At 39.8% G+C, this 24,720-nt stretch overlaps 2 protein-coding genes and 1 non-coding gene across 5 annotated transcripts; all 3 read left to right on the top strand.

The window, feature by feature from the left end:
- Positions 1-486: 486 nt before the first annotated feature.
- Positions 487-5,560, top strand: nkain1 (sodium/potassium transporting ATPase interacting 1). Its single transcript, XM_043217402.1, has 8 exons — positions 487-740; positions 947-1,261; positions 2,724-2,861; positions 3,007-3,087; positions 3,437-3,634; positions 3,741-3,801; positions 3,885-3,966; positions 4,701-5,560. The coding sequence occupies exons 2-8, from the start codon at positions 1,208-1,210 to the stop codon at positions 4,708-4,710; spliced, it is 624 nt and encodes a 207-aa protein (XP_043073337.1). The 5' UTR covers positions 487-740; positions 947-1,207; the 3' UTR covers positions 4,711-5,560.
- A 1,562-nt stretch (positions 5,561-7,122) lies between these two features.
- pum1 (pumilio RNA-binding family member 1) lies at positions 7,123-23,254 on the top strand. 3 transcript variants are annotated; one of them, XM_043217399.1, is made up of 22 exons: positions 7,123-7,278; positions 13,535-13,848; positions 13,932-14,000; positions 14,095-14,200; positions 14,296-14,483; positions 14,606-14,775; positions 15,292-15,538; positions 15,831-15,939; positions 16,032-16,133; positions 16,931-17,073; positions 17,169-17,307; positions 17,828-17,956; positions 18,071-18,361; positions 18,931-19,167; positions 19,269-19,536; positions 19,665-19,794; positions 20,071-20,205; positions 20,297-20,434; positions 21,115-21,240; positions 21,337-21,458; positions 21,547-21,739; positions 21,831-23,254. In XM_043217399.1, exons 2-22 carry the CDS (start codon positions 13,546-13,548, stop codon positions 21,960-21,962), a joined length of 3,477 nt encoding a protein of 1,158 aa, XP_043073334.1. In that variant the 5' UTR covers positions 7,123-7,278; positions 13,535-13,545; the 3' UTR covers positions 21,963-23,254. The 3 variants fall into 3 exon arrangements, with proteins under 3 accessions (XP_043073334.1, XP_043073335.1, XP_043073336.1); XM_043217400.1 differs by having other exon boundaries at positions 15,846-15,939; XM_043217401.1 differs by having other exon boundaries at positions 14,098-14,200; positions 15,846-15,939.
- On the top strand, positions 20,832-20,970 carry LOC122324249. The gene has a single exon (XR_006247120.1). It is a non-coding gene; the product is annotated as a small nucleolar RNA SNORA5 (small nucleolar RNA).
- Positions 23,255-24,720: the final 1,466 nt, after the last annotated feature.

Below are 24,720 nucleotides of genomic sequence, written 5' to 3' on the forward strand. Positions count from 1 at the left end.
GAAAAACACATACACTAATATATAATTAGCATACTTATAATGACATGGTCAACAAAAACATCGCCCTTTTTTACATGCTTAGTGTCACAACCATCTCAGTGACCTAAAATATTTCTTCACGTTGGCATTTATCGTTTTTATTTTAAGGGTTCAAATAAAATCCCAGAAAATAAATAATAGAATTTGAATGTGGATTGGGCTCCAAAACGAGCATACACGCATGCTTTTAGATTACTTTTGAACAGTTGAAACGTTTTGAATATCACCTTTTAAAATAGATAAAATATCTTGCACCGTATTGATCTTTCAAGACTTAACACTTCATGAAATTATACGTTTACCCGCACGTGAGCGTATGACTATGTAATAAACAAATAAAAAAACTAGTCTGATTACAAATCTGCTGTAATTTGACGCAATTTTAGTTTCAAAATAGTAAGGTTTCCCGGTTGCAATAAGAGCTTCCCCCGCCGCATGATGTTTTTCTTTGTGCTCTGTAAATCGCCTCGTGTTGAGCCGAGCGGCGGCGAGCGTCTCTATGCGGTTGCGCGAGCGGGTTGCAGACTCGCACGAGGGTGTCTGATTTCCACCCACAAACCCCGCTCCGCTCCGCTGTGCTCGCCCTCCCGGTGCCGATGTTGACAAAGAGCCGGAGCAGGAGGATGCTTGCTCGAGCTACAGAGCCAGTCTGAGACTTCCGACGGCACATCGGCTCGGAAAAGCCAACGCCGGACCTCACCGTAAGTCACAAAGGCTCGCTTGTGCTCGGACCAGATTTCATTTGCGTTATTTTCTTATCTCGCGCCCTTACACCCCCCGCTCGCGCTCCGTCTGATGCTTATCATATGATGCTCATTTCTGCCAGTTAAACGCGCTCTCTGACTCTTCCTCTGTTCTTTGTGTTATTTCGGGTCTGTCCGCGCCTGGTACCCGGTACGAAATGAAGGTGTGGCAGATTTGCTAGGATTCGGAACCGCGGCGGGGCTCTAGGACGCTTCGGTTTGGACGATTCCGCGGAGGAGGTCCGGTATGACCGGCAGCCGTCCAAAAGCATCGACGCACCGAAGTATGCACGCGGCCCGGTGGGCTTCTTGATGTTTTGAACGGTAATCGTGAAGCGAGACCCTGAAGCGCGCTGGACCTCACCGGGGACTCCGCTTTCTCCCGACGCCTCGCGGGGCCCAAGCCGTGCCTCAAGCGCGAGAGCATGGGTCGGTGCGACGGGAGATGCACGCTGGTGGTCATCTGCTGCCTGCAGCTGGTAAGACAGCCCTGTTCGTATTCACTTCAACTCTAGTCTTTCCTGGGGAAGAAAAAAACATATAGACGTAAACATAAAGCATATAGAGGGATGGTGCGAGAGGACGCAGGGGTACTGGTTTGGGAGGGGTGAAGCCAAGGGAGAAAGTGTCCTGGTTCCCATTTCTTAGGGGGCCAGTGGAGTAGACCGCCAGAACTTTTCTTGGAGAAACTTCATGCCCCAGATATGTATGCATATGCATGATTTGTGTAACACGCAGACTAGAGGCATGTGAGGTTGAGGGGCCTCCTGAGGAAGGGGCTCTTTTCTCATAGGGCTGTGGGCTAGGGCTCCAGGCAGTTTCCATGGAAACAGCTGCGGCACCGAGCTTTGGGATTGCTCCTATGTGTGTGGAGACAATATTTTTATTTATTTGCCATTGGCTTAAGTGGGTTTAATGGTCCACTGCAACCTGTACTGCTGATTCAGTGATAACAGGTATGGCCTGAACCCTTTGGTTGTTTTTAGACTTTTCACACCCAGCGATCTTCTTAAAAATCTGATTTGTGCTCAGAATAACTCAAAACAGCTTAAATAATTAAATGCTTAGAATATATTTTTTTTTGTTGCTGTTTTTGAAAGATAACTATATAACTATATAAACTATATAAAAAACTATTCAAATATATTTTTAATGTAATTTATTTCTGTGATGACAGCTGAATTTTTAGCAGTTATTACTCCATATCACATTGTCTTTCAGAAGTAGTTAAGACATATCGATTTATTCTAACATGTCTTATTATCAGTGTTGAAAATCGGGAAATATTCAGCTTTGCATTCACAGGAACAAGTTACATTTTCAATTTTAGTCAAATAGAAAATTGTATTATTTTAAATTGTAATAACAGAGTTGGCAACCATAAGAAGTTTGGAGGTTTGGCCAAACTAACCCAACACAACTGCCAAGCAGAGCCCGAGGACTCTATCATCAAATTAGCCAAAATATTTAATAAACCCATATGTGAGCAGCAGAGGATGTGCAGTACTTTGTCAATGACGGACGTTCGAGTGTACGGAAATCATCAGAGATTTCTGGCACAGATTCTCCGTGGCTGATGATCCATCTCTGAAGAATTTTCTATCTCTCCTTCGTGTGGTTAATGTGCAGTCGCGTACTGGGCTGCTCTCGGATGGATGCTGCGTGTGTCAATATCTGCCAGGAATAGTAGCCAGCGATACCAGACTCTGTGTACCATTTTCCTGCCAATGTAACTCGGGAGTCTGCTGCACAAGCTTGTTTTGCCAGCTTGATATTTGGCTAAATAAACCCAGTATAGTTCATTTTGAAGGCTGCAAAGACACGAGTCAAAGACTGTGTATGATGTTATCTGTATTAGCACAAGCTTTTCGTGCACACTTGTGCGTGCATTTTTTAATGTTGGATGGTTGTGTATGCAAACTGTTCTTGGTTTGTTCACAGGTCGCTGCATTACAGAGGCAGGTGTTTGACTTTTTGGGATATCAGTGGGCTCCCATCCTTGCCAATTTCCTCCATATCATGGCCGTCATTCTGGGAGTGTTTGGAACTGTGCAGATCCGTTCCAAATATCTTATACTGGTAGGACGTGTTCGTTTTTTGCTCACATTTTGCTCTTACAGATGACAATGTTTTGCTTATCGCACTGTCTTGACGTGTGTCTTTACATGTCTCATTAACATGCTATTTTTATATGTGCACACATATGCGTGTCTGTCACTTTCAGTATGCTGTGTGGCTTGTGGTCTGGGTTGGCTGGAACTCGTTCATCATCTGTTTTTACCTGGAAGTTGGTCACCTGTCACAGGTAGGTGATTTAAATGACAGACCATGAGAACCCATTGTGTAAATACACCAAAGAGTCTGAATAAATGTTTGCTGTTATGCCTTGTTATGCTTTAATCTTAGAGTCAGCATGAAATGGCATTCGTAAACCATTTTACTACTGTATTTATCGAAGAAAGGGTATTTTATTTGATATTATTTTTTGGGAATTGTATTGATCCTGAAAAGTGGAAGCTCATCCGTATTCAACTATTTAAAGATTACAGGGAACCCAAACATTTTTTCTTTGAAAAAAACAAAAAATTGCATTACAGGGTCAATGTTGAGTTCATGATTAGATTCTTTTAAATCCTGTTTGTGTTCCACTGTAGGACAGGGATTTCCTAATGACATTTAACACATCGCTTCATCGTTCCTGGTGGATGGAGAACGGGCCTGGTTGCTTAGTTACTCCAGTGCCTGACTCCCCATTGGCTCCTCAGGATCATCACGTGATCACTGTCAGTGGCTGCCTGCTGGACTACCAATACATAGAGGTGGTCAGCTCAGCCTTGCAAGTGTTTCTTGCAGTGAGTGCTTACGGTTTTTTGACTTTTTTTGGTTCATGCATCTGAATGTTTGGCAGAGAAATAGGACGACCAATAGGCTGTTAACATAGTTTGTTCTGTGTTTCAGCTCTTTGGATTTGTTTATGCCTGCTATGTTAGTAAAGTCTTCCTGGATGATGAGGACAGCTGTAAGTATTCTGCTCTGTTGTTACAACCTGAAAGTGAATTACAGCAAAATTAATGTGTTTCGGGTCTTCTCTCTGTGTTGCAGTTGATTTCATTGGTGGATTGGACTCTTATAGTTACCAGCCTCCACAGAAGAGTTCTCACTTACAGCTACAGCCTCTCTATACGTAAGTAAACAGCTCCATTACATTACGCATTCTGTTATCAGAACCACTCTTCCTTTTAAAAGGTTACTCTTTCAAAATATAGTATAGTCTCTAGAAATGTTTTTAAATGTCTGTAAAGAAACATTTCACACCTGAAAACTAGCTTATAACTTACTTTTTCTTAATTTAAAAAAATGTAATTTTAATTTATTTTCTTTGTTTATATTGTACATGGAATAACAAGTGCACAAATAATTTCTGCTATATTATAACCCCAATTAACAAAACTCAAGATATTCAATACAGCAGGAAAAATAACACGGAAAAACACTAAAACATTTTAAAAAGCAGTGTGCCATGTTGTTGTTTTAGCATTGCTTGTTTAATTCAGCAAGCGGCGTCCAGGACATGTATTTTCATTTGTTAATGAATGTGATTTGTTAATGAAAAATGTATTAATTTGTGAAGTATTTTTTTATTGTGTGAAAATGCCTTAACATTTAGCTGGGCTATCATTTGTAAGTCAAGAAAAATGTGTAAAAAAAAAAAAAAAAATCATTGTAGTGTGTTCTATTTGTATTCTGCTCATTTTGCCATATATGGTCATTCGGCTGTTGAACATTTGCATACTGTCCCCAGTATACAAAGTATGTACCATTAAAAATAGAGTAGGTACTATCTTAGTACTTCAAACAGCCAATTTCTTTTGAAACATCACTTTTTAACTTTTTCTTTTTTTACATATATACATTTAGGACTGGATAGAAACCAGAGGAAAAACCCACCCTCAGAGGAAAACAGCTGCTTATCTCTGAATGAAGTCCTCTGCATTGTGGGAAATGTTCTACCAGCTTCAACGTCTGTGTCTCTTGAACTTTGTCTCCCTCTATTGGAGGAAACCTATAGTGCAGCACCAGCCAGCGTTCTAGAGAGAGAGAGAGAGAGAGAGAGAGCAAGCATAAGGACAGGACCACAACGAGATGCTTAAAGCCTCATCGAGACAAGCATTACTAAATGGGACTTGACGACAGAAACAGATATTCTGTGTGTGCGAGAGTATGTGTGTGTGAGAGCACATAGGCCTTTGTATATGTTTGTGTATTCACAAGGTGGCCAACCTTTGACCCAGGTAATCTTTGAACACATCCAGAGCTGCCGTTCAGCTCTTTCTGGTGTGTGTGTGTGTGTGTGTGTAGGAGAAAGATTGTTTATACTCTGATATAAGACACTATAATGTAATGTGTTAGATGAATGTTTTAGGTTGGGTAGATGTGTATTTGGGGAATGCTGTAGGACTTTGTGCATGTAAAAACTCACAATAGAGGAGCTGTGCCTCTGGGTGGCCCACATGTGTCTGCGTGCATGAATGTGTGTTTCTGATTGTGTCGATGTACATGGACTACAAGTTTTGATATGTACTTATGCACCTAACGCATAATGTGATTAGCCATAAATGTTTATTTGAAAACAAGCTTAGAACGAATGTATGTTAACGTACAATACCTGTTTCAGGAAGGCTGTGTTTGTATGAGTGAGTGAGAGAGAGTGTGGGTGCGAGAGGGACACACCTGAAGGGTGGGACAGTTGTTCAGCATAATAAACTCTTTCTAGATTATTCTTTGTCTCGGCCACTTCTAAATGCACCACAGAGTGTGAAATAAAACACCATTTTTATTCTCTCACATGCATATGGATGAGGAAAAAAAGCCCCGTTTTCACAGGGCTAAGTGCATAAAACTAGTCCTCCCTAGGGAGAGCTGTGAATCAGATAGGAAGACAATGGGCAGACCTGTTTTATCTCATTGAACGTCATTTGAAAAAGCTCGCTCGCAGCCAATGTCCTCCTGCTCCTTACACAAAGGCAGTTAAGTAGCTGCTCACATTTCAAACAGCCTGTTATTTCAGAACGTTTAAAACGAGGAACGTGCATCTTTTCGACTAGCTCACAGGAGTTCGGAGAGGGAAAAGAAAACATTACTTGATCCACTGGTAAAATGTGTGACTAAATATACTTTCAAGGCAAGACACTTTTTTTACGCACTAATCAATTTTGGTCAATCTTGTGTTCATAACATGTTTTTCTTTATACTAAGTGGAAAGAAACCATCCAAAATATGGATTAAAGTGTGAATAATTAACTGGGAAAGTATGTAATTGCTATCGCATTAATCACATCCAAAGTAAAAGTTTCTGCTTATGTAACATATGTGTGTGTGCTGTGTATATTTATATTTGTATCATATATATTGATATAGATAGATAGCCTACGTGCATGTATGCGTATTTATGCAAAATCAATATACACAGTACACATATTATGTAAACGAAAACTTTCATTTTGGATGCGATTAATCACAATCATAATTAATCGTTTGACAGCACAAATTTTTACACTATTGACCTAACCTGCTGCCACTAATAAAAACATTGAGCAGTCCTCAAAATGTATACATGCAACTATAATATAAATTTCTTGAAAGGTCTATTATTAATATTGAGATTGTATCACATGTGACAATCGCATTTTGAACAATGTCTGTTTCATTCACAGTGCAATTATTAATAAATGTGTTTTGCAACTTTGCAGAAAAAAAAAATACAATTTGTTACAAAACTGAACAGCTTATGTGCAATGTACCACAATCCTCATGCAGCTACAAATGTACATACAATAATCAAACCATTCATATTAACACTATTTTAAAGATAGGCCACTGAGATTATAATACATGTAAACATATTGGTTTTTTGATTCACTTAAAAATTGAGCTTAAGCATATGATTAAATATTTATAATAAATATGATAACTATTAATAATAAATTTAACTCGTTATTAATTAAACACCTATGACTACTACTAAACTGCTACAATTGACAAATGAGCGAAAAAAAAATCAAACCAGGTATAATTGGCTGTAACTGGTGTAAGATACACGTGCTTACGTTTGAAACTAAGATTAAATGGGTCGAGTCGTGCCTAAAACAACAGATAAAGCAGCAAAAAGAAAAAAAACGATTTAAACGCGTCTGCTCCTATAAATGGAAACAAAACCTAGCATTTAACTTTCCAAAGCGGGCAGTGGCACACTGTGTAGGGATGTATGTCACACATTATGAGGCGCCTGTAAATCTGTACATTGTTGTATGTGTCTCGAGCACAACAAAGGACGACACTCCCCTCTTGGCGCAATGAACCGCACGCGCTCCTTCTCATTCTACCCATGATGCCCCGCGCGCGTCTGCTTGGATCGAGCCGCCATGTTGTCGGTGTGAAAGCTAGGGAGCTGCTGCGAACCGGGGCTGAAATCCGTCACCATCCGCATCCTCCACCTGTGAGTAACCCTCTATTCCGAAACCGACTTTTCATCCGGAACCTTTTTAGCTCGTTGCGCGTTTATATTTCGGCGTTACGGGGTGTAACGAGTGATTTCGAGGGCTTTGTTGTAAGGCAGTGGCTCCCCCTCCTCTCCCCGGTCTTCCTCCTGCTGTAGTGCTCTTCCTGTCCAGACGGCCCGGGCCTTTTGTTAACGGGAAGAGGACCTGTAGAATAGCGCAGAGCCGGCTCGCGGACTCACAGGTACCGGTTCGTGCGTTTCACATACCCGTTTGTGTCGGTTTCCGTTGGAAACCAGCATTATTTAACCGTATAGACCGCGTAACAGCCATTAAAACGTCTGATCAAAGCCTTGCCAGACAGTTCCGCCCCTCACCGATTCCCTTGTCGTGAATTAATGGATGACAATTCACACAAACTCGTCTATTTCACGACCGTCTGATGTCAACGGGTTCATGTACACCGTTAGTGACAGGGAACGCTCTCCCTCCTCCTACTGAGGTTTGCTAGTGAGCAAAGGCTCACGTCTTTTGTTACCTGTTTGTGTTATCGTGATGCAAACGCACGCTTTGGTCATGGGCAACCAGTTACGGTATCTCTACCCACTTCCGGGAGGTGTGCATACAGCCGCCCGAGCTCAGGAGCGCTTGTTTCCGGGTGTCTCTGGCGCTTGGGCCATGTAATGGCGAACCTGATCAGGCAGCAGGCGACTGTAGAGTGCATGTAATCTATGAGGACAATGGCTGTGTCTAAAAACTTTTTAGGCGTCGTGTACGCCTGCACACGTCTATGTAGGCAGTTTACTGGCTTATGAGGCACAGCCAATATGTCAGTTTTGAGTAAAACGGCGTCTGCCCAATTTTTTGGTACTGTACTAATTTTTCACATGGAGATGAGAATGCCTTTGAGTTATGATAACTTTGGATTTGAGGCCAAAGAAATTTGAATAAACCAAAAGAGGGAAAGAAATAGAAGCCCATGCCATAGAGCATGTAATCAAAAACTTGATTTAAAGATGGTAAAAAAATAGTATTTTTAATAGATAATAATAAAATGCATATTATGCAGACAGATTTTTAAGCATTTTGAACGCTTGAAGAGATCCGTCTACATAAATCACAACGCTTCATGGGAGTAGTTAGGGCACTAAAGTTATTTATTTTTTTGGTTGTTTAGATGATCTGATTGTTGGAGATTTTTTCAGAATCATGGGTAATGTAGTTTCTTGCCAGAAAGTACAGGATAATGGCTATAACAAAGCATATACCATCCTCACAGTAGGCCTGCCTTTATTGGTTTGGATGTTATTGTTAAAAATCAATTACCTTGTGGAGGAAATGAATGGGGTTTTTACTTTTGGAAACTGTAACTATACATGGGATGTTAGTGTTAGAGAAAAGATGGTTGTTCGGTTCAATAGAGAGGCCAATAAGGAGGCATGTGATGAATGTGAAGGGGAGTTTCAGTTTGATCCTGCACTTGGGGAATTTCTCTAGCACTCATAGTGGGATTTTACTTATTTTCCACAAGTGTGGGAGCTGAGTGTGTTTCTTCCATGTGCAGGTGTTGTGAAGCCTAGATCAATGGTTTCACTTCAAAACACAAATTTGAACCCAATATAACCCATTTTCTGTGTTTTTACATTGTTTTATGTTGTTTGAGGATGAGGGCATAACATATAACTTGTTGATCTGGGCATACGTCTCATTTCTACCAAGCAATGGATGAATCAACAACAAACTAGTGGGAACCATCTTAACTTATTTCTTTAGCAAACTAGTTTAATTTAATTCCATTTAGGCCCCGTTCACACAGAGATGAATTTTGCAGTATGAAAAAGTTTTAGCGCATTGGACTTTCGTCGAGACTGATCCAGTGTTTTGGGAACCTGAAACGTAGGGCTGCACAATAAATCGAAAATGTAAAAAAATTGCATTAAGAAAGAAGCTGTGATTGTTGTGCGTGTCTTTCAGTGACGCACAGTTCTGTGATTAGTAGTAAAACTTTATTTGAAGGCCAGAGGGGCGCTCTTGCTGAGAAACTCCCTGCAGAACAAAAACAACAAATCCCTTAATGGTTGCTTTCATTGGTTTGTGATGAGTAAACGTAAGACTACAGCACTATATGGTTTATCTGAGTTCTTACACTTTATGAACATAAATTTTAATAATATCTACAATGTACAATGCTCAGTATCACAAAGTAATTTGCCTTTGAAACTGAACACCATATTGCGTAGCTTGTTAGTGACCTGCGGCTCTGTGTATGAACTGGTGCTCCATTTGAAAACAGGTGATGGAGATTTACCGCTAATTAAGGAACCAGCTTTACTGACGAGATGTGCATGAATATAGCATGCGATATATCGCCCAGCCCTAGCGCAAGGTTTATGTGCATAATCCAAGTCTTCATCTCCATTTTTAGTGTATCTCCTGTGCCATACTACATCGTTTTGAGTCGGTATGAAAGCATAGCATTTTTAGAAAAATCATAAGGTTTTAGTAGACCATGTCAGAAAATGTGAAAACAAATTTGTAAAAATACTTACGAATTAGCCACCAATTCAGCAAAATGGTTAAAATTGCTTTGACAGTGTGATTCATGAAGCTGTCCTGTTCTAGTTTCCCCATAGGCTTTGACCTGTGTCATGTCACAAATTTTTGACTCATAGTTCTGACCCGCCACACCTAATGAGCTAGTTTATTGGACCATGTTTATCATTTAAAATAGGTGAGGGATGAATTTTGTTCTGATGCAGAGAGCCCTCTTTGTTACAAGAGTGCTGTGCACACAGTTATCTCGGTCTGTCTGAACAGTGTATTGCTTCACTCTGTATAGTGTTTACTATCTTGATTTGAAGCTCAGGACGTTACTTCATCTGTGTGTACAGGATTACACCTAATGGGGATCTTTTGCAGGTGTTTAATCTAGCATTTGATGTTCCAAGGGACAAATTAGAGTGCAGATATATGGTAACTGATAGGTAAAGAGCAGAAATAATACTTTTGATTGTGTATGGAGTGAACGTTACGGTTTTATATTATTACTGTTATTAGTTTTAACATTTGACCTTGAATTTGAAAAGTTTTAATAAAAAATGAGATACCTTAATTTACATGTGATTAACTGCTCACGATTGACACATGAGATTTACATGATCATATTGTGAGGCACCGTTCACATAGAATGCACTTTGGTGTTGAAAAAGATGCAAAGTGGGTAGAGGAATAGAAAAACATGCAGGGACAATGGAAGTTGAATTTCTCTTGAGCGCCGCATTTTTAAAATGCTCTTTTAATGTATGAGATGCTGCAATAGTCGCGAGCGCAACAGTTAAAGGCGTCTGTGTTCAAACAGAAAAACTGTGGAAAAGCAGTTCAATCGAATAAAATAAACCGCTGTCGTATTTCTGATATTTATGTCTGCATGATTGTAAACGACTAAAAGCTGCTGTTCATTGTTTTCACAGAACGTTTATTATTAATAGTCTGCTGGTTTAATACCATCAGAAAGAGCTTTATTACCAAGTATGTTTAGACAAACAAGGAATTTGATGTGGTGACAGGAGCTTCCAGTGCTGAGGGAAGTGCAAAAAAAGCAGTATAACGCTAATAAAAGAAAATGAAATAATGCATTGAGTAAAAATATAAAGAAGTGTAACTGTTTAAGAGTGTACAGATATATTTACAAGTGTACAGTCACTGTTTTATTCATATGTAATATTTCAATCGATTTTATTCGATAAAGATTTGGAAGGTTTTAATTGCACAACCATATGTTTGATTTTAAAACAGGAGCTGAATGCAGTAGTCTGCAATTTGGCACTTAAAATTCTTTAGCATTTTCATGGGTTTAAATTGGGAAATTTGAACTGATTGAGGCTTTTGACCCTGTAAATGATGATCTAGTGAGTTGGTGAGCCAGCTTCCAAAATCTCTGGCACGAGCAGAGCTAACAACAAATCTGAGTTCCTTTCAAACTGTTGTTAGGATTACATGACACAGCGTCTTTTAAAATGTTGCTTGCTTGTTTTTAAACTATTTTTAACATTGTGTTGCTTCAGTCTGCTTTCACCAGCATTGCAATAACTTTCAGATTTTTATTGAATATTCTAAATGTACATTCAAAACCCAGTTTCATTTAATGCTAAACCACATGTGCTTGCACGAAAGCTTCAGTACCTAGTAAATATTTCATCTGAGTGAGACACTCAGTTAACACCTATTTTATGAAAGGTGGTTATGGAATACACTTAATCTCCAAAAAAGCAGCTCTAAAAAGGCTCTCTCTCCTATTTCCAGAATGCTCTGTGTGACATAATTTGCCCTCAGTGCTGCCAACACCTCTGGCACCGTTTTAGGGTGAGATTACACCAATCTCAGGATTTTGCAGTTGGGATTAGTTTGCTGCTTGTGGTGGCCTGCATCTACATATCTCTCGAAAAGATCGGTTCAGTTTTAGATGTGAAAGCCAGAGGAAAACTCACAAAAACAAAAATGTGGCCTCTTTTCTGTGTTCAAAACAGAGTCGCTGAAACCAGACATGCTGTCGTTAGTCTTTAGAGTATTTATAGCAAAACATGACAATTAATATTTTGAGTTTATTATAGTTCATTTAACCCAAAGAGTTACTTTGTCCTCTTTCATTAGGTAAACAAACAGCAGTTAGAATTAATTTTGTCATAAAGCAAAGCTAATTTTAATTTCGTTGCCATTAAATTGAACACTTTTTAAATCATTGTTTACATGCCAGAAAGATTAAATGTTTGGAGCCTGTCTTACCACAACTGCAATTTATATTCACATGGTCACTCATTTAACTCTGCTAGTGTCTTTGTTTTTAATGAGAAATAGCAAAATGGAATGGCAGTGTTTCTCGTATTGTTGATGGCCTATATCACCATATTCAGAGAAGTGGGACAACTGCAAGCAGAAATACGGAGAAAACAAGTGAAACTGTGCTACATGGAACTTTTTTTTTCCTTATTGCACATCTTTTGGCAAGAGTTGCCGTGGTAGGACATTTTCATTTAATTTTTTTTTTTTAGCAAATACGCCTCTGTTATCCATGATAAACTGCAGTTATTCATCTACACTGGACTGAGAGTTCAAAATTAATATTTTACTATTGGTAGTTTGATTGGTGTCTCCCCTACAAGGCACTTGACCTAAATTATCATATTTTTTTCCTCTTAGAAAAGCATTATTGTTTACCTTATTGTTTTATGTACAAGGCACAAGTCAAAACGGATAAACAAGTAAATAATATTTAATTATTTGTCTGTGTCAATTGTAAGAGTGGTGATACTGCTTTAAATTTATAATTGGTACACACAAACAAAATGGAATTCATAAAGACCAATTGCAGAATGCATGCAATAATCATAACCTACATTTCCTTGCTTAATTGGGTGCATATGTAATATATTAAAAAATGTTATGTTTTCAGTTTAATGGAGCAAGTAATTTTTTATTTTTTATTTTTTTATATATATGAACTGTCAGACAGTCAGAATAAAAATGTTTTGTCTTGTATTGCAACACTAATAAGTGCAAGTGTATTTAGTAATATGACAGTTCCCAAAAGTCCTCGAAGCTTTGTAATGCCATGAACACTATTCAATTTATCGAGCTACAAATTGACCTTTTCTCATCAGGAAAACTTAGTTCTACTGGAAATTTGACTCTTGACTTTCCCAGTATGTCAAAGTCATTTTGAGACAATGATATCAGATGCACATTTGAATGAGAATGAAATGACTCATTTTGACAGGCCCGCTCTGCTTGATTAACTAGAACAACCACCTCTGCTTTCCCCACTGAGCCTCAACAAGTGTGTGCAAATGTAGTAATGAGCACTTCCAGCCCAACGCTGACTCTCACACTGATGGATTGAATTGACCTCATTCTAGCCCAGACCATGTGCATCTTCTCTTCCATCGCCCTATATTTGCATGGGTCAGGGATTTTATTTTATGTTGTCTTGACTGGAATCTATTCACTTGATTCTGTATCTGATTTACTGTGCTGTTTTTTTTTTTTATATTCACATCCAGAGTTGTTGTTTTTTATTATAAGCAAAGCTGGTTTTGATTTTGCCGTTTATATTTCTGCCAATATTTGCGAGCTTTCTCATTCTCCGATTGCTTGGAGATATACAGGTGTGGTAATATGGTAAGCGAATATGCTTTAAGTGCAAAGCAATCCCAGATGCCTTTGGGGTTAATAGTGTTTTGTTTTGTTCTTCTGTTACAGTCTCTGGTGGAATGAGCGTAGCGTGTGTGTTGAAGAGGAAAGCTGTGCTCTGGCAGGATTCGTTCAGCCCCCACCTGAGACTGCCTCCCCCTGACAGGCCATTACCCAGCATGCCTGTGGTGCTGAGTGCTGCGGGCCACACCCCCCAACCTGGCCCTTCTCCTCAGGCCCTTCCCCCTACACAGGGAGCAGGACGCTCTCAAGATGACGCCATGGTGGATTATTTCTTTCAACGGCAACATGGCGATCAGCCTGGCTACAACAATTGCAAGCACCGCTGGCCGACTGGTGACAACATTCATGCAGACAACCAGGTAGAAGTCAGTGACTGGAAAACCACCTCGGTTTTTAACTGGTATCAAATTGAATCTGATGATCATTCTCTCTTTTAAAACAGGTACGATCAATGGATGAACTTAACCATGACTTCCAGGCTCTTGCATTAGAGGGCCGAGCTATGGGAGAGGTGAGAGTCCTTACCTTGCTCATTTTTTATGCCTGATGCTTTGTTTTGCTCTCTTAATGTATTAATGTTTCTGTCTGATGTTCCCGGTCTGCAGCAGCTCCTTACTGGGAAGAAGTTTTGGGAAACCGATGATTCAGGGAAAGATGGACCAAAAGGGATCTTTCTGGACCAGTGGAGAGACAGTGCTTGGGGAGCTTCGGGTAAGCATGAAATTAACATTCAGTGGTTGTATTTGCATATTTAATTTTTTTCTTTTCCCCCATAATATCCAGTTTTTTTTTGTTTTTTATTCCAGATCACTCAGTGTCCCAGCCAATCATGGTGCAGCGCCGACCAGGCCAGGGCTTCCATGGTGTTGGAGAGGCCGGATCTGTGCTGTCACCACGTTCTGAGAGTGGTGGATTAGGCGTCTCCATGGTGGAGTATGTTCTTAGCTCCTCTCCTGCTGAGAAAATGGACTCGTGTCTGCGTAAAGGAGCCTTTGTGAGTTTTTCATCTAAACAATCTTTTCATTCTTTATTAAGATTCTGTTTAAGAATAGTTCACCTAAAACTGAAAATTCATTATTTGTAAATATTACCTCAAGTCCTGTATATTTCTCTTAGGGTCCAAGAGATTCAGAGGCTGATGACCCTGAGAAAAGGGTAGAGCAGAAACCCAAAACAACCTTTGACCCTGAGCGGAAGGAGCTTAAGGAGACAGAGCCAGATGTTTTGGATAACCCCAATGGACTGCCCAATCAGAATGGGCTAGATGTTGACGTTAAGGATTTTAGGTATACACCATTTAAATTTTTTTTTTAATCTGGGTTGTAATTTAAAAAAAAGCCTTTATTCAACCAGGATGCATTAAAATTAATTATACGTGAACCGTCAGCACATTTGTAATGTTGCAAAACACTTTAAATATTTTTTTCAAAGAATCCTGAGAACGTGCAAATTTTCTGTAAAAAAATTTTGCAGCCTTAGAATGATTTTTGAAGGATCATGTGACACTGAAATCTTAATGGCTCCTAAAACTGTAGCTTTGACATAATGGGAATACATTTCATTGTTATATTATAATTAAAATATATTATTATAAAACAATATATTAAAATAACAAACTGTTATTTTACATTGTAATAATATTTGACAATATTCCTGTTTTTATGGCATTTTTGGTCAAATAAATTTACCTTGATTGAGACTTGTAATCCTATGTGCACTCAACCTTTAAATTTACTTTTTGTTTGGATGCTTTAATTATTTCTGAGTATAGAAGACTAACCTCTTGATTGTTTCTCACCCAGCCGTACTCCTGGAAACTGCCCTCCAACTGGTCCAGAGGTGGAGTTGGGAGGACCAGAACTGGCTGGAGGTGCAGGGCCAAAACCAGCAGAGGAGTTCTCAAATGTTGAAGCCCAAAATGTGACCCTGGACCCCATGGAATCTGTTTCCATGGAGACTTTACAGTTTGCAGATTACACTGGAGGCCAGCTGCCTCTTGACTCCACAGCTGCTACTGTCGGCCTGTTTGACTACAATTCCCCTCAGCAGGTGAATATCTGATGCAATCAATCAAGTCTGTAATTAGAGTAGAATAATAATAATAATGAAAGCTTGTGTGTATTTATAAATATTTGTTTCAAGTTAATTGCCACTGAAGGCCACACATGTGAAGGCTATCTTTCAAAACCTTTGTTTGAAGTAACGTGTCACAATACCATTCAGTTTCTTTAGAAGTTATTCTGGAGTAATTATTAGCCGTATTTGCATGTGCTTCTAAAACCTTACATTTATGAATGTAAACAAATGCAAATTTTAGTACACTTTTCATGCTTGTTAAAAGCAACATGTATTGCAGCTGTTCCAGAGGCCCAGTGCTCTAGCAGTACAGCAGCTCACGGCGGCCCAGCAGCAGCAGTACGCCCTCGCTGCAGCTCAACAACAACACATTGGTGAGTTTGGCTGTAGATTTGAGTGTCCTGACTTAGTGGACAAACGTTTTGGGTATGTTATATAACTTTGTTTCTTATTGGTTGTGTGTTAGGGTTGGCCCCAGCTGCATTTGTACCGAATCCATACATCATCAGCGCTGCTCCTCCTGGCACTGATCCATATGCTGCCGGCCTCGCTGCTGCCGCCACTCTGGGTGAGAGCTCATGGTGGAAATTTGAGATGGATATGTAATGTTTAGTTTGCGTTTCAAGATATCTCTGGCATAAGTATAAAAGGATTGTCATTATTGTTTATGACTCCAGTAAAGTAAGGTACTATGTACCGTTAGCTTCTCTTTGAGGTTCTGATCACTCTATTGGGGTTAATTTTGTGACGTTTTTCTACTTGTTGCTCAACAAGGAAAAGCACTGTAACAGTTTTACAAAATGTGTATTCTACATGCTACATGCCATGCTTGCCGGATAAAATCCTTTCTTTAACCACAAACTTATGTAAATAAGTATAGTATAAATGCATATTAAATGTGTACAAATGCCATATTCAGTATGCAAATATAGAAATGTTTTTACATTTGAAAGTGGCCCGTTAATGAAAGTGTCTTAGTGTAGCAGATTTCTTTGTACTTGTATGATGATGGTACAAAAATGTGGACTGCTTTCGACTGGGTGGGGGCAGGATCGGTCTGTTGCTACAGGTTCAGACTGGAGTGGATGAGAAGTGTTGCTCATGATGGCTGGGGGTTTTGACTGCGTCCTCCAGGGGCTTGAGATTTAGCTCTAGGATTGAGGCAGCCTGCTTAAGCCACACACACACACACGCAGAGACACAAAGACACATACCTGCTTTGATGCTCCTGAAGCGGAGTACAAAGGCAAGGGAAATGGCTGTCGACTTGCCATCCCGTGTACATCAAAGCCCCTGAGCCTGCTCCGAAAACAGTGTGCTTTGGCCCTTCATGTGAAAGATGACGTGCATGTTTGTGCCTTTCAGGTCCAGCGGTGATGCCCCCTCAGTACTATGGTGTGACTCCATGGGGCGTGTATCCTGCCAACCTATTCCAACAACAGGCTGCCACCCCTTCCAACTCGGCCAACCAGCAGCCAGCAGCACAGAGCCAGCAGAACCAACAGCAGGTAAGAGTTCAGCCAACCAGACCACTGGTGTATGGCAGTCGCAACATGCATACATTTGAACTCATCCACCAATCAATGATTTTTGTTTCCTCCAGGTGATGCGTGCAGGTGGAAACCAACGACCTCTGACTCCCAGTCAAGGACAGCAGGGTCAGCAGACAGAGCAGCTTGTAGCAGCAGCAGCTGTGAATTCTGCCTTGGCGTTTGGGCAGGGGCTGGCAGCAGGCGTACCTGGTAAAAGGCTCTTGATATGTCTTATAGGGGTGTTCACAATAAAACTATTCCTTTTTAATAAAAGTTGTGATATGATGTAATTTATATGGTTGACAGTGTCACAAATCAAGTAAAAAAACCAAAAGTGTCTGTGTCAGTGTTTTCCTGGCCTGAAAAGTGAAGGAAAGAAATATTCTGAATAGCAATGGAAACTTCAGCTGTGAATATACACTACAGTTGTGCTTTATTCAGCAAAAATGTATTCTAATGATCAAAAGTGCTAAAGATTGCCTAAAAAATGTATTGCGTTTTCCACAAAATATTGAGAAGCACAATTGTTTTTAACATCGATAATAATAAGAAATGCTTGGAGTCTTGGTCTTTTGCCGATTCCACTCCTCTCTCTCTGTGCATTTCTTAACTGTTCTATTCATTAAAGCAGAAAAATAATAGAATTATTATCTGCATAATAGAATTATTTAACAGATCAGTCGCTTACGGTCATTATGATGTCTGATGAGGATGTGATTTTATTTTCCAGGTTATCCTGTGCTAGCTCCAGCTGCATATTATGACCAGACAGGTGCACTTGTGGTGAATACAGGTGCTCGCGGTGGCCCAGTTCGACTGATGGCCCCTGCATCAGTTATCATCAGCCCATCAGCAGCAGGTACACATTCGAATATGATAATGATGTGATAATGAACATTGCAACAGCAGACCACCATTAAACTTTAAAAATGTTGTCTTGTATTTAAATATTCTTCTTTTTTTTTTTGTACAGTGGCTGCTGCTGCTGCCTCAGCAGGTGGGGCGAATGCTGGTCTTGGTGGTGGAGCAAGTGGTGCGTTTCGTGCATTGAGTTCCCAGCAGGCTCCGGGGCAGCAAGGGAGTGGGGCCTTGGGAGGAAGCTCTTTTTATGGGAGTGGCTCTCCAAGCTCGTCTTCACAAAGCTCTTCACTATTTTCACAAGGCTCTGCTCAACCAGGAAGCACCTCACTTGGATTCAATGCCAACCCATCTTCTTCTCTGGGAGCCACGCTTGGTGCAGCACTCGGGGGGTTTGGCACAGCAGGTATTGTAATCTCAATTTTAGCTATCTTGCAGAAAAAGAAAAAAAATCACTGTAAAAATTCTGGAGGGCTGTTGCCATTAGCTTAAAATCTACTTTAAAATAAAAATCAGAAATGACACATTCTGCCTTTTAAATGTTTATTCTTACTATTGATATAACACAACTGCATCTTAAAATATTTTGCTAGAAAATATCTGGACAGCCAAAATCATTAACCAAAACTTTAGTTCTTAGCTAATGGAAGTTCAAATTCAAGTTCAAAGTTCAAAAGCTCCTTGTGTACAGTTTAAATCAACTTATTTGTTGATAAACTTTTAATTTATGATTTAAAAAAAAAACAAAAAAAAAACTGTTGTTTGTATTTAAAAAAAGTATTAGTATTTTAGAAATATTCCACAATATCATAATGATATTACTTGCATAAAGAGTGTGGCCAAAGCTGCTTTCATTCATGAAACACCTTACAGAAATGGCTTGCAAGTGTCGTTTGATATTTGAATTTAATGCAGTTCAAAAAATCTTATGCAATTTTGTTGGACTCTGGTTTAATGTATAGTTTTCTATTGCAGTGGCTAATTCCAGTTCCAGTGGGTCCCGTCGAGATTCTCTGACGGGTAGCTCTGACCTGTACAAGCGTACACCCAGTAGCCTCACCCCTATTGGCCATGGGGGCTTCTACAATGGCCTCAGCTTTAGCTCCTCCCCTGGCCCAGTTGGCATGCCTCTTCCAAACCAAGGCCCCTCCCACTCTCTCACCCCGCCACCCTCTCTCTCAACTCATGGATCTTCAAGCAGTCTTAACCTTGGTCAGTATGCATGTTTCAGTTACATTTCCATCAAAAAAAAAAAAAAAAAAAAACTTTCATAGAATCTAACGCATACCCACCTCTGGCTCCTCCCCCCTTAGGTGGACTGACCAATGGCAGCGGGCGATTCATCTCTGCAGCTCCAGGAGCAGAGGCGAAGTACCGCAGTGCCACCACAGGCTCGTCTCTCTTCAGTCCCAGCAGCCAGCTCTTCCCATCATCACGACTACGCTACGGCATGTCTGACGTGATGCCATCGGGACGTAGCCGTCTGCTTGAGGACTTCCGAAACAACCGCTACCCCAACCTGCAGCTGAGAGAAATCGCGGGACACGTTATGGAGTTCTCCCAGGACCAACATGGCTCCAGGTAAAGCAGATGTCTGTTGCAGCTCACAAATGTCAGGATCCTGATGTTACAACTTTAATTAAGAGTGAGCATAATAAAATGCTATATAAAAAGACCCCCCAAAAAAAACCCATCTGGATTGTGTGCAGGTTTATCCAGCTCAAACTGGAAAGAGCAAGCCCTGCAGAGCGTCAGTTGGTCTTCAATGAGATATTACAGGCAGCCTACCAGCTCATGGTTGATGTGTTTGGAAATTATGTCATCCAGAAGTTCTTTGAGGTAATACGAAGCTCTTATGTTGATACATGCATCATTTTAGCGTCTAATGAACCACAGTGTTTCACACAAGAGGACTGAGGTTGCAGGTTCAGACTTGAACCTGATTTATTTGGTAATGCATTGTACAAGTCGAGTCATGTTTATTTATTTAGCGCTTCATGCAGTACATCTCGTTTCAAAGCAGGAAAATAAGTGCCAGTGTTGCGAAGTTTATCAGTTTAGTTTGAGTGTACCTGATGTCTATTAAGACATTTAAGCCATTTATGTTTGTTTTAGTTTGGCAGTCTCGATCAAAAGCTGGCTCTGGCTGAGCGGATCCGTGGCCATGTTTTATCCCTGGCGCTGCAGATGTATGGCTGCAGAGTGATTCAGAAAGCTCTGGAGTTTATCCCTTCGGACCAACAAGTCATTGTAAGTTTCTGAAAGGCTGCGTGCTCACGTTGCTGTGGTGAATTTACACAAGGTGTGTGGATTGAATCAAATTTGTTTGTGTCTTTTGCAGAATGAGATGGTTCGGGAGCTTGATGGACACGTTTTAAAGTGTGTGAAGGATCAAAATGGCAATCATGTTGTGCAGAAGTGCATCGAGTGTGTTCAGCCTCATGCTCTTCAGTTCATCATTGATGCCTTCAAAGGACAGGTGTGTCTCTGTTGAACCTTGTGAAAGCTGTATGTTTGAATAGTAGAGCTTGAATTGTGTGCATACCATGGGAACTTTTCTGATTTATTTATGGAGGGCCTGATTTTTGAAGTTTAAGAAGAACAGTATAGACAAAAATATTAATACACTACATGTCTATATATATACACACAACACAAACTTTTTTTAAGATTTTTAAAATGTTATTCATGTGATTCCTGTTGCAAAGCTGTATTCTTTGCTTAATATTTTTGTGTAAACTGATGTTTTTTCTAAATGTCTTTACAATTCTGATCAATTTAGTTACTTTTTTTTTTTTTAACACAGCAATTAATTATCCCTCCCAAAAATATCTTTTAGCACTACTGAGTAACATTTCCTGTCAAATATTTATATCTGCAGTCGTGTCAAATTCAGTGTTTCCTTTTCAGTGGACCACACTGGCCAAAATGGCTGCAACAGTGAACAAGTAGTCTATGGGCCCCATGTTCTTCTATAAAATAAGTCCTGGGGATAGAAAAAGTCTACAAACATGCCTTTTATGACCTGCCCGTGTTGCAGAAAAACAGTTTTTCTTTTTTTTTTTCATCCAGTCCTTTTTGTAGGACGGCTTATTTTGAAGTGTGTTTAAAACCTTTGTCTCTGTGTGCACGTTTAACTAATAACTGTGTGTTGTGCAGGTGTTTGCTCTGTCCACACACCCATATGGTTGTCGGGTGATCCAGCGTATTCTGGAGCACTGCCTGCCTGAGCAGACTCTACCGATACTGGAGGAAATACATCAACACACCGAGCAGCTGGTCCAGGTAATTTATGAAGTCGTCTCTCTCTGAACTGACCCAAGATCTTATCCGTTTCTCTCGTCGTCAAAACACTTCTTTCCCCTCTTCTATCCGTTATAGGATCAGTATGGAAATTATGTAATTCAGCATGTGTTGGAGCACGGCCGCGCGGAGGACAAGAGCAAGATCGTATCTGAAATCCGCGGAAATGTTTTGGGGCTCAGCCAGCATAAGTTTGCCAGGTGCGCACAAAGCATTCACACGTGCACGATACGAGCTGCACAGAAAGAAGAGTCTTATTTAGGGCTATTTGTGTGTTTTATTTCCCAGTAACGTGGTGGAAAAGTGCGTGACCCACTCGTTGCGTGCCGAGAGGGCGATGCTGATTGATGAGGTGTGCAGTATGGCAGACGGGCCCCACAGTGCCTTATACACCATGATGAAGGACCAGTACGCCAACTACGTTGTGCAGAAGATGATCGATGTGGCCGAGCCGACACAACGCAAGATTGTAATGCACAAGGTGCAGCTTCCATTTAGTTATCGTCAATGTCTTTTCCTGTTTGTGCCAATTAATTGTGACTGAACGCCGGATGTTGGTTGTTTCTGTGTAGATCCGGCCCCATATTGCCACGCTGAGGAAGTACACGTACGGAAAGCACATCTTGGCCAAGCTGGAGAAGTACTACATGAAGAACGGCGTTGACCTCGGCCCGCTCTGTGCACCCCCTAATGGCATAATGTAAACCCTTCCCGTAACTCCTGTAGGATGCCGGTCTGTGTGCAGGCGTGTGTGTGAGCGTGTTTGTCCGCACCCGACGACGTAGGGAGGTTGCCGAAACCTTCCTCTCATTGCTGAATCATCTCCGGGTGGTTGTGACCTCTTTGTTTTTTTTTTTTTTTTAATTTAGTTTTTCCTCTCCCTTTTAGCATTTCTTCTCGTTTTCACTCTACTACCTAAATGACGGCCCTTTTTTGGTCCTGTATGGAATGAGAGAATATTTGATTTATCCCACTTTCGATCATGTAGGCTTGCGCAAACACACTTTATTGCTTCGCATCACCTTTCTAACGCGCATATTCTTTCATAACACACACACACGCACATTATCGCTAACACTTGATTGCTAACACGCAGACATTTAGCATGGGAGACGTTTTTGGTCTTGCTTCTATAAACTATTTAGTGCATACTTGGTGTAGACCTTTGCATATATATATATATAAATATATATATAAAACTTTGTAGTTTTTCTGGTTTTTGATGTCCAATCTGTATCTATAATCTTCCCCTGTAGTGAATACATACTTCTGATTGTATAATTGTACATTTGTAAACCTTCGCTAATGTAAATGTGGACTCGCTTCTACAGCCCTTTTTTGGTATGAGGAGAAAAAAACAAAAAAAAAACAAAATGGAAAAAAGAAAATCTTGTGCATTTCAGTGTAAATTCTCACCTCTTTGGTTGTGGTTTCTGAGTTATGAGTTGTTATATATTGTAAATTGTAATATCAGAATTTTTGTTGGTTTTGAAGCCCTTTGAATTATTACTGCATAGATGTACAAAGAACAGAGAAAAGTGCGCACTCTGCTTTTAGCCATTCACCAGCCACCTCTTTTTCACCTCCACTCATCCCTTTCTTTTTTTAAGATCTTTTATAGTCCCTCCTTCGCTCCGGGGCAGGTAGCAGCAAGCGCGTTTGTGTGTATGTGTTTGACGCGTTCGACTGCCCCGGGTTAGAGTCGGAGGTGTGTACAGATTTGCCATTCTTTTGTCTACTTGTAAGTGATTGTAACATACTGGCCATTGGTTTTTGATTTGGAACACTCTCCGGTGTATATTTAAACAGCCTTGTGTATATTTCCTATGATTCTCTTTATGCAGGCACACTTGTAACCATAATGTGTATAGGTAACAGATGCTGTGTGTGCTTTCTGCCTGGGCAACTATTTTTTGTAACTCCAGTTGTAGATTGTCTCTAAACAATGTGTGATCTTTATTTTGAAACAAAACAATGAAAAAAATTCAAAATTTCAGAACGGTCTGTGACTCTTCCTTTTCATGTGCTTGTTTTGTCTCCGGTTGCTCCGTGATAATTATCTATTGGTGTCGTACTCTTCAGCAAACCGGCCGCACTGTTTTTGAAGAACTGCTCGTTCAGGATCAAGTGGCTTTAGTTCATCATTAAAGAAATGTGATGTTAATGAAACTATGCATTTTCCACAAAGGATATTTTGATCTTCCTTTCCTAATGACGCGGCCTGAGGGAACGGTCTTGATGGAAGCAGCAGATAGGCTTAGATGAAGGATTCTGTTGATTTTGAAATGTAAAACATGCATAACATCTTTCCAGGAAAATACACACCTTGAACCACAAATGCAAACAAACCGCAAAAACAAAATCTCTTTAGATTAAAACGTCTGCCAGATGTGCAATTGTAAATCTTGTTTTTTTTCCAAAGGTGACTTAAGGACTGTGGCTGGTTTTAATAATCGTTCTAGTTATGAGAATATAAATGTCCGCACCACGGTAAGAACGATACACTGGAGTGACATTATTTTTGTGGCCGATGAACAAAAAGCGTCCATCAGAGTTTACTGACTTTAAAGACCTTGAGAATTTAAAGCAGATGTCATAACTGCAGTGCACTTATCGTTGGAAATGGGCCTTAACGCAAGCCGTATTAATTTGATAAGAATTGATCTTTGCTCCGTCATGAAAGCACAATGAATATTAACCCGCTTAAATATTCTGAGTTTAACATTCTGGAAAAGTTTAAGCAATCTTGAACTAAAATATAAGAAAAAGTTTTTGTTTTATATCATATTTGGATCATTAGACTTGAGTAAGATGGAAAAAAAATGCAAGTAAGCAAGATGAAATTGTGATATCTTATGGAAATCAATGCAATTAATTTTTTATAATTAGTATTACAGACAATTTACATAAAATGCTTATCAGATGTCACTTTATGTTTCCCAGTAATGTCCTATTAGGACGATTTTAAATGCTTAGTTTTATGATTAAAAGTCCAGTTTAGTGAAATGTAACAAAGCGTAAAGAAACATAACGATAACTGTCTGAGAGATTTACAAATGAACATTCCTCAGAATCCGGCTGTATCATATTTGATACATTTTTATACATTAGTCATTGACACAAACAAGATATATATATAAAAAAGAAACAGGCTAGTGTATAAAACAACTAAGCTGCCAGATGAAGTAAACCTAACCTGCTTCAGCCCAGTTAATGTTTGTCTTGTAAGATTACTAACAATATAAAAGTAGTTTATTTTTTAAAGTATTTCACAGCAATACTGTGTAGATATGATACAGTAGGCTTTATAGCCATACACAGTTTTTACAAGTCATTAATGAAGTCTCAAGTACCAAGGCATTTACAGTCCATTTATTGATAACAAATCACACAGGCCTCTAGATGCAGGTAGTTCAAAAATGTAATTTGCAACGCATAAAAAAGTGTGTTTGTGTGATTGTA

Source organism: Puntigrus tetrazona, chromosome 19 (assembly GCF_018831695.1).
Source record: "Puntigrus tetrazona isolate hp1 chromosome 19, ASM1883169v1, whole genome shotgun sequence".
Classification (NCBI taxonomy): domain Eukaryota; kingdom Metazoa; phylum Chordata; class Actinopteri; order Cypriniformes; family Cyprinidae; genus Puntigrus; species Puntigrus tetrazona.